The 9,675-nt window shown below is 41.7% G+C and overlaps 1 protein-coding gene across 2 annotated transcripts in view; it reads right to left on the bottom strand.

Annotated features, from left to right (window-relative positions):
• Positions 1 to 3,360: 3,360 nt before the first annotated feature.
• The window catches only part of HEATR5B (HEAT repeat containing 5B), an 88,757-nt gene continuing 82,442 nt past the window's right edge, over positions 3,361 to 9,675 (bottom strand). For both annotated transcript variants that reach the window (XM_019549724.1, XM_019549725.1), the window contains exons 36-37: positions 7,001 to 7,214; positions 3,361 to 5,141 (exon numbers count right to left, since the gene is read on the bottom strand). In XM_019549724.1, the coding sequence (XP_019405269.1) occupies positions 4,837 to 5,141; positions 7,001 to 7,214 (519 nt within the window). In that variant the 3' untranslated portion in view covers positions 3,361 to 4,836. The remainder of the gene's footprint in view (positions 5,142 to 7,000; positions 7,215 to 9,675) is intronic.

Here is a 9,675-nt window from a genome sequence, read left to right as displayed (position 1 = left end):
GCGCCTGACAGCGCGCCGCCCCCGCGCGCTACCGCAGCTCGGCTGGGACAATCCCCGGCCCCGTGGCATGCCGGGAGGTGTAGTCCCCGGGGTGCGCAGCCGGCTCCGCTCAGCTACGTCACACGTTCCACGCCGAGCTGCGCCTCCCCTCTCCTGGTGGAACTTGCTGAGGTCCAGCTGCCCTTGCCCGAGGAGAGCTGAGAAACCCTCCGCCGAGCCACAGAATCACAGACAGTAAAGGCCGGACGGGAGCTCAGAGGGCTGATCCAACCCCCCTGCTCCAAGCGGGAATTAGACCAGGGGTCAGCAACAGTTTGAGGCAGAGTGCCAAAAACACCCACAACTTCAACCAGTAAAATGTTGGTGTGGCAGGGATGGATGACGGGGGTGCCACGAGGGACTCGATCCTTGCTGTTGCCGTGTAGCCCCAGCCCCTTCCCTGCCAGTCACTCAGAGGTACGTGTGCCAAGCAAAATGCCTTCGAGCGCCAAACTAGACCATCCCAGCCAGGGCTTTGTCTGCCAGGGCATGCCACCCCCCTCCTAGTGAGAAGGTTTGTCCTAATCTCTTACCTCAACCTCCCTTGCTGCACCTTGTTCCGTCATCTGCCCCCACTGAAAACAATCTAGCTCCATCCCCTTCGGCAGCCCCCTTCAGGTAGTTGAAGGCTGCTATTAGATCCACCCTATGGTCTTCTCTCCACATTAAATGAACCCAGTTCCCCCCGTTTCTCCTCACAAGTCATGTCCCCCAGCCCCCTCACCATTTTTGTTTCCCTCTGCTGGACTCTCCAGTTCATCCACATCCTTTCTGTAGCGGGGGCCCCAAAACTGAACACAGCCCTACAGCTGTGGCTTCACCGGTGCCAAATACAAGGGAAGAATAGCTTCCCTCAATCTATTAACAGTGCTCCTACAAATGCAGCCCAGTGTGCCACTAGCCTTCCTACTAACAAGGACTCACTGTCAACTCCTATTTAGCTTATTGTCCACTGTCACCCCCCATCCTTTTCTTAAGAGCTGCTGCTCAGGCAGTCAGCCCCCAGCCTGTACCCCCATGGGCACATCTCACCACCTGGGGCCTGAAGACAGCACTATCCTCCTGCATTGCTTCAGCTCCCCTGGACCTTAATGAGAGTCCTTTCTACTCCTTAGGAAGGAGAGGGACTCAAAAGGCCACTGAGCCTGCTCAGAGATCTACTCCAGAATCACAGAGAAAGGAAACCAAGAGAGTAATTAAGACATGGAAACAGGCATTGCACCTAGACAAGTAATGCTAGCAGAAAGCAATTCTCTTCCAGTTAAGACAGTAGCCATGGGTCAAGACTAAATGAGGCCGCTACGGCCTCATTTAGTCCTGAAAGTCCTGCAAACACAGGGCACCAATATAGTCTTGACACAGACTAAATATCCATAGAGGTCCACTAACACAGAAGGTACTGAAAAGTGTCTCTAGAGCCTTTGTTGTTATTTGTATGTACACTGGGAATGCTAGAGTTGGCCTAAAGAGTTGTTCCTGTTGCTCATACATTCAGGTCGTCTTTGTTGTCTCCTTACCCAGCAGTAAGAGATTAATGCTGTGTTTGCAGATGACACAGGCTAAGTGATCTCAGGGTGCTCAAGAGGGAGGAAAAAAGCTATTATAGTAACTTGAAAAGAAATTAAGAATATAGGAGGTACTGAGAAGATGGAATAGTAAAGAACTGAAGCAAACTGAAAGGAAAGGGAGCAAAAATAAAAGGTGCAGGGAAGGGAAGGAGACATTTCAAGTATTCTTTTTAAATCAAATGACATTTGTTGCCAAAACATATATATAAATCAAGTGTGTATTTTTCTGCAGTAGGAGCAGGGAAAGGACAAGACTGAAGACAGGAAAATTAAGAAACCTGTTTCTAAAAGTGGAGCATGGGAGCCCTTGCAGTCTGTATACAATGTAGAGAAAAAGTCTCTCTCCTTTACCCACCAGTCTTTTTCAGGGTCTGTTTTCACTTTGCTTAACATTTTTGTTCATTTTACATTTTTACTGACATCCTATGAGCCTCAAACTATTGGCCAGCTACAGATCTACATTCTAAGATTTGTTTTCAACCATTTTTTTTTTTGAGAAAAACTAAAGTCTGGCTAAAAATACTTACATAAAACAAGATTATTTTATGGAAAACTAAAATAGCAGGTTTCCTGCTGCTTAGCCCAGGAAAGTAGGCAAACTGGTTGATTGCTCAGGACAAAATGGCTAGTGGCTATTTGGTGTACAACAGACAAATTCAGTAATGTAACTGGTGTTTCTGGCTGCTTAGTGTACAGTGTTGATGGAAACTGTAAACCATAAACTAATTTGACACTATCAGAAGACGTACCACCACAGTGTTTTCCCTCACTTCCACCTGCTTTCCTTTAGAGGTCTTCATTTCTCTTTGCTTTTCTGAAAAGAGTTTCTTCGATACTTTATTTTGAAATTACTCTTAAATGTTTGTCACCATTTGTTGTTCAAATAGGTTTTTAACGTTTCAGTTTTGAAATCATTCTTGTTTAGTAATCTGTTGTAAATGTTACACCTTGCCCTGTGGTGCCATAGTTGCTGTGCTGTGCTTTAGTACTTCTTTTTGGAAGTACTAAAGCATGATGCAGTAACTGCCTGTACTGGACCGTATGCATGGCACATGGTTATTTTTAGCACTGCTTTGTCGTAGCAGTACAACAAGTTATAATGGGAGTGCACTGCTACAGTCATGTGTAGACACCTATGGACGTTATGCTGCAGTAGCACATCACTTCAGCAATGTAGCATCATGTGTAGACATGCCTGATGTCTCTAGTCTAGCTCTGTAGAACTAAGCTTAGAAGTAAAGCACATGCTATGTAGTAACTGTTTGCAGGATCACATGACTTCCAGCATTCCTCTAATACTGGTCAGACAGCATTTTGAATTGATAACTTTTCAGAGTATTTAACACAGCAATAAAAAGTCAAAAGAACACTATCTGGTTCTTGAGGAAACAGAATATAATTACAGTTCATCTTGCCCTTCCCTCTTGTATAATTTGGATAGGGCTAGATTATTGGCTTCTTAGAAGAAAGAGGTAGGTAAATGACCACAGGAAGATCAAAGTCTACACCCTTTCCAGCCAAATGTCAATCACATTCAATTGTTACTGTTATTCAGATCCTATTTTACATTCAAACAATAATTTTAAAAAATCAGGATCTGCTTCTCAAATGTTGTGGATAAAGTACATGGACATGGTATAAGCTTTCCCAGACAGCAAAGATTAAAGCACTAAAATATGCCCTGCATTTGTAAACCAAGGACTTCTAGGTTTTGACACAACAAACCACAGTCATATAAAAGAAGTTCCTGATCTCTGCAGAAAACTGGGAAATTTTACTTATAAAGATATGAAAGTACAGAGATTCTACTACATATTAAAGAGACATAGGAAATGATGCTTTAACCATTTACTTCAATAAAATATTATTCTTCAGTATTTTCCCAGGTGTGCCAGTTGTAGAATTCCCAGTTACCAATGAAGGTAGCACTAATACAATTCCTAAATCAAGGTCCTCGGCATAAATGTTTAAGTCTTGCATGCAGAGAATATGTGGCTCTATGCTTTCCACATAATCCTAACACTAGAAAGTGTAGGTGAAAGCTCTAGTTGCCCTTTTAAATAGCTGCCTGAAGAGAGCTCTCCACCAACCTTTTCTGAGGTCAGCCAGGAGAAAGAGTGCAAAGGCTTCAGTTATGGGCTCTAATCTTACAGCATGATCATAGTGCTCCTCATCTGAGAACCCAGGTAAAGAGATAGGACTGATCTGCAGAATGCTGCTGAACTAGGAGAGCTGAGCAAAGTAGGAAAATGGTTTCCCACAGACCCCTATGCTAGGGGCAGGGCTGTCCCTGGGGGGAGAAGAGGGGTGAATCGGGGCAACCACCCTGGGCCCCGTGCTTTGGGGGGCCCCATGGAGCTGGGCAGAGCAGCTGCAGCAACTCTGTGATGCCACCGGCTTCATGACCAGCTGCTCAAAACTGCGCCCCCCGCGAATCCACTGCTGGCTTCCTCACATCTGGGGGCACAGGCTGATTTGCCCTGGGCCCCACTACCTGCTTGGGTCGTCTCTGGCTGGGGGCAAATTCCACAACTATGGAAATGCAGATACTATGGAGTCCTATTTGTAAACCTTGTTTATCTTAGATAAGGGTTTGGGCTCCTTGAATCCTTTCATTCATGGAAACTGCTCTGGAAAGAAAAAGATAACACACACAATTGAAGGTGTCTCACTTAGCATGCTTGATTGGAAAGGATCAAAACTCACTTGAAAAATGACTGAAACATTTCAATTCCAGCTTTTTTAAATTCAGTGATATGCAACAGCTCCACATTTTTTTTTTTAAAGAAAAAAAATGTATGTTCCCACACCTGAAATTCCCAGAGATAAAATGGGATGTACTACATGTTCATTTCTCCTCCCACTCCCTTCCCACTTTGTATGTTGGCAGAACATGAACTAGCTTTTTAAAGACACATTTGCAAGGTTCAGGGTCACTGGTCTAAAAATAAATAACTCAGATTAGCAGGACAGACTATGGATAATCTGCTGGATAATTTATAACGTACATTCACAAATATGATCACATTCCATTTTTTAAAAATCTATACAAATATTAGTAACACTACTTCCCTTATAATGCACAGATTTCAAATAATTACACATAAAGCTCTATTAGACAGCCTTCGACATACAAACACAGACTTATATGCAGTAGTACATCAGGAATGATGTAGTGCTTTGACCATTTAATTGTATGCATGATCCAAAAGGAGTAAGTCAAAATAATTCAAAAAAAGCTAGTCTTAAGTTTAATTGTTGGAGCAGAATGTACTGTGGGTGGTGGTTGCCTGGCAGCTGCTTTTGCTTTGCTAGCCTGACTTGCTCGGACTGCAGTTTCCAAACGTGTTTTCAACTCTGGAGCAGCTCCCATTACAGTCTTGAAAGCGTGTGGATAGAGGGGACCAATGTGCATTAGATTCTGGAGTGCAAATTCATGAAGATCTTTTGAAGCTGCAGATGCAGAAGCAAAGGCATTTTCATTCAGAAGATAAGAAATCAGAGTTGGAACTAGAAGAGCAAGCAACTGGACTCCTAAAAATGAAAGAATACAAGATTATCATGTTAAAAGGGAAATCAGTTGTGCCAGTTACAGTTCTGATAAAACAACTTAGTATCAAGGTTAAAAAAAACACAGCAATAATATACATATATATAACCAAAAAGATGATGAGATGATTTTTTTCTTCAGTTCATCTTTTTACTTTTTCTTACCAGCATTAGTACACTTTGTTCCCATTCTATCCATCCATTTCACTGGAGAAATTACTGCATGACCTAATATAGCTCACATTGATAAAATATATTACATTTATAAAGCTCCCTGGACAACACAATTGCCCTATGACACTAGAATGTGCCTAAGACACCAGACTGAACTTTCTGATAGAGCAAGTAGCTGAGTTAATTTCTATTCCTAGTCTGTCACAGGTTTATTTTGCAATTTTGATCATAACAATTACTGTTTGGGCCACAGTTTACCTGTCGATAAAGGCTTTAAACTATTGTTCTCTTACATATGGGAGTCAAAGTGTATCTTTCCAGCAGTTTGAGAGCCCAAGACAAAAGATGTTTTGTAATTAGAAATTCTCAATAGGTATTAGCTTTACTTTGATGAAGAACCTCACTGTGGGTGCATGTGCACGTGAAATTAATGCGATGCAATGAACTCTGGCACATATTGTGCTAGCATTTATTGCTCCTGGGTGCCATATTTACATGTGCACTCTGGACTGCAGCACACTGAGCTGGGCTTGAGCAACCTTGGCTGGCAGGGGGCCCAAGAGGTCAGCCTGCCAGCCCAGAGCTGCTCCTATCCAGCTCAATATGCTGTGGAGGGGTTGGATGGAGTACAAGTGCTCCAGTGCAGCGCTATCCGGCAAGCAGCCCCTGCACTGAAGCCCCCTAGTCTCCCAGCCAGCCCCATCAGCATCTACACGTGCACTGTGGTATACTGAAGAACACTGCCACAGGACAGTACCTGCATTTACAAGTACTAACCCATGGCAGTGTTTATTAGTTTACTGTGACCTAATAGGGCCGCACATGTAGACATGGAGACTTTACTATGGAGTAAACATCTTGTGTAGACACACTGTATCTTTAGCAACTCCACTCCCTTAGGACTTTGGTTATACACTTCACTTGAGGAATTATATACCTGATAGCAATAATCCTCCCTTCATGCACTGGTTCAGCAAAAATAACCATCCTCAAAATCATCAACATCCTAGAAATTTCCCACCCAAGCATTTGTAATTCTATCCATGCTAAACTTGTGAGATCACAGCCCAGAATGGTATGGATATTGGAGAAAATGTCCCTGGAAAAGTGACAGCAACTACACTAACGCAGGCACCTTTATTACTTTTTAGCAATCTAATCAAAGTGCTTATTTTAAGTATGTAATATGACAGTTCATACATTTTAAATGCATAACAAAACGCATGCTTCATAATAGACAAGGTTTTTCCATATAGGAGTTACCAGAATATCACTATTTTTTCCTGCTAGTTTGGCTAAATACTCAGATAACTTGGTAATGAGGATAATATTGGTACCAAGCCTGAGAAAAACAATTGGTAATGGATATGCCAAAGTGGTCAGTACTAAAAGATTTAAAAATAGGACCAGTTCATAGCCTAGAGACTTGTTTGGAAGGTTTGCTTTAGCATACAAGAAAAACTGAAATGCTAGTGCAACACATGCCACTATACACTGGGTCACTTTGATACCTGACATTATACCTCTTGTGATGCAAAACTATCATACAACTTGTTTTTGCACCATTTCAACAACCACTTTTAAGTGTATCATTAAATCCCCAACTGCAACAAGCTGGTTGTAAAATACTCCTGCTTCAGAACTATTAGCGTTCTAGACACAATACTTACTGTTCTTCTCTTCACCAAGGGCAACCAATGTTTCCAGGACTTTTATTCCCTCTTGGACTGCTAAAAGCTCTGTGTTGCTGTTAGGGCGGTTCCTTTCTACAGCTTTCAGTTTCTCAACTATTATCGGTGCCAATGAATGGATGTATGGAGTTGACAGAGCACGGTTAGTGTGTTGGAACACAGAAAGTAGAAGCTGGTAACACTTGGCTTGGACCTAGTCAATATAAATATATGTATTAACTTATGAATTTAGAAATCTGCATTCATTTATTAACTTAAGAATCTGTAACAGTCCAACACATATTTGTGTATTTAAATGAAAGACAGGGAGACAAAAAAGGGAAAAAAATAAAGGACAAAAAGACAACCACTGAAATAGCAGAAAACAGTAAGACTAACAGATGGCTCAACTGCTAAAAATACTGTTATTCAAAAATGGAAAGGATGCCAAAAAGAAAACAAATGTAGGAAACAAGGGTAATAACTACATGAAACTCAGTAAGGAGATTAATAACTATTCTTAAACATTCTGATCAGTCACTATTGGCCACAGGGCACTGGCTCTATACATTTTAGAACTACCAGCAACAACACTGGTTGCATCTGAGAAATCTGAGTACTGTATTTGAAAGGCTCTTCCAGTTCCACAAGGTTAAAGCGATCCCTACCGAAAACAAATGCGTTTCAGATATTTACAAAACAGTGTTCAGGGGAATGGCTAACTGATACCTTTTTTGATCTTCTAAAATTGTTTCAATAAGGAAACCTCAGTCAATATATCTGATCTGGATTTTAGAAGGACTATTCCCAAAATACTATATAGGAACAAATGAAGAAGTATGGCCTTGAATACAACAGGACATTGATATCTAAGAGCTTGGAAACAGGTAATACAAAACAGGATGAGTTACCCAATAGGATCAATACCCAATGTGTGGATCAATACTGTGAGTAGTATGAAATATATTAGTGACTTTGAGAAGATTTTGTGGCGACAAAACCTACGCAGTAAAAGATAAGATATGGATTAAATTGAAATTGTAGAACTATAAAAACGAGAGACCTAATTATGTCATCTTGCTATTTATGCAGCGTCAGTTCTCTACAACATTATTTACTACTGCCCTCTAAATTTAATTTTTTTGAACCTGATGTGACAGAGTTTCATCAACTTCCCTCTGAATGCTGCCCAATAAAAGTCTGTGACAGCTGAGAACTTAGGATGTTGGAATTCACTTCACTTGTTGGACCTGATACAGCCTGAATTTCCTGATTTTCAGGCTGTCACAGAGCAGATCTATGCATTTGGGTGGTCATAATGGTTTTAGAAGTAAAATGATATTTCTTTTAGGCACTAATATTTTTTAAAAGTAACATTTAAAAGTGTACTTTAAATAAATTATTTTATATAAATTCAGCTTAGTGCATTCTAATGATAAAAGTGCATAAATAAAAACTAAGTTACTCACTGCAGTAGCTGCATTTCTTTTTGGCTGAAAAACTAAATTGAATTATACAGACAATGCAATCCAGAGCATCTTCTCCTTGATGTACCAAACAGTGTGGATAGGCTGTGGCTGGTATCAAGCTACTCTGCGTCACTCACCAAACTGTGCTAAGGATACTCAGCATGGCTGGATAAGAAAGCAGGGAATTTTCTTTCAGGGAAGAGAGAAATGAACTGAGGACATATACAGAGCAGAGTAGGGATCACAGAAAAGCAGAGTGGGAAAGGATGTCATCAGGTCAGCTAACGCAGCGCCTTGCTCAGAGCAGGATCATCCCTGACTAAAGTATGTCCACCAAGCATCTCTGACCTGCTCTTGAAAACTTGCAGGGACGGATAATCCACAACTTCTCTACGTAACCTGTTGCAATGCTTGACCACACTTAAAGTCAAAGAGTTCTTCCTAATCTGACCTAAATTTGTTCTACTGCAGCTTGAGGACATTGCTCCTATTCTTGTCCCCTATGGGCACAGAGAAAAAAAAATCTAGCTCCATCCCATTTATAGTTTCCCTTGAGGTATTTGAAGACTTATCAAATCCTCCGCAGACTTCTCTTCTCCAGACTGAATTACCCTAGCTTTCAGCTTTTCTTCATAAATCTTGCTTCCCAGGTCTCTAATCATAACTTTTTAAACCTTTATTATACAAATATTAAAAACAAATGGTGAAAGTGCAAAGGTATGCATGTGGTCCTCCCCGTGGCCACAAATGAAACATCGTGTCAGAGACTGAAACCCCCACCACTTATCTAATAGTTTTTGTCACGTTCTGCTGGACTGTTTCCAATCTGTCCACTTCCTGTAGTATGAGGCCTAAAACTGGTGACAGTACTCCAGGTGGAGCCTCATTAGTGCTGAACTACTCTTGATCAGTGATTTGGATGAGGGGGTAAAAAGCACCCTGTTCAAATTTGCTGATGACACTAAGACGTGGGGGGACGTGGGCACACTGGAAGGAAGCAACAGGCTACAATCAGACCTAGACAGGTTACAAGGGTGGGCGGAAAAGAATAGGATGGGTTTCAACACAGACAAGTACAAGGTGATGCACTTTGGAAGGAACAACCGGCACCATACCTATGGGTTAGGGAACTCCCCTCTTGTCAGCACGGAGGCGGAAAAGGATCTTGGGGTCATCATTGACTCCAAGATGAACATGGGCCGGCAG

This window comes from Crocodylus porosus, unplaced genomic scaffold, assembly GCF_001723895.1.
Source record: "Crocodylus porosus isolate Cpor-Errol unplaced genomic scaffold, CroPor_comp1, whole genome shotgun sequence".
In the NCBI taxonomy this organism is placed as follows: domain Eukaryota; kingdom Metazoa; phylum Chordata; order Crocodylia; family Crocodylidae; genus Crocodylus; species Crocodylus porosus.
The sequence above is the reverse complement of the archived record's forward strand: the minus strand, read 5'-3'. Positions and strand labels throughout refer to the sequence as shown.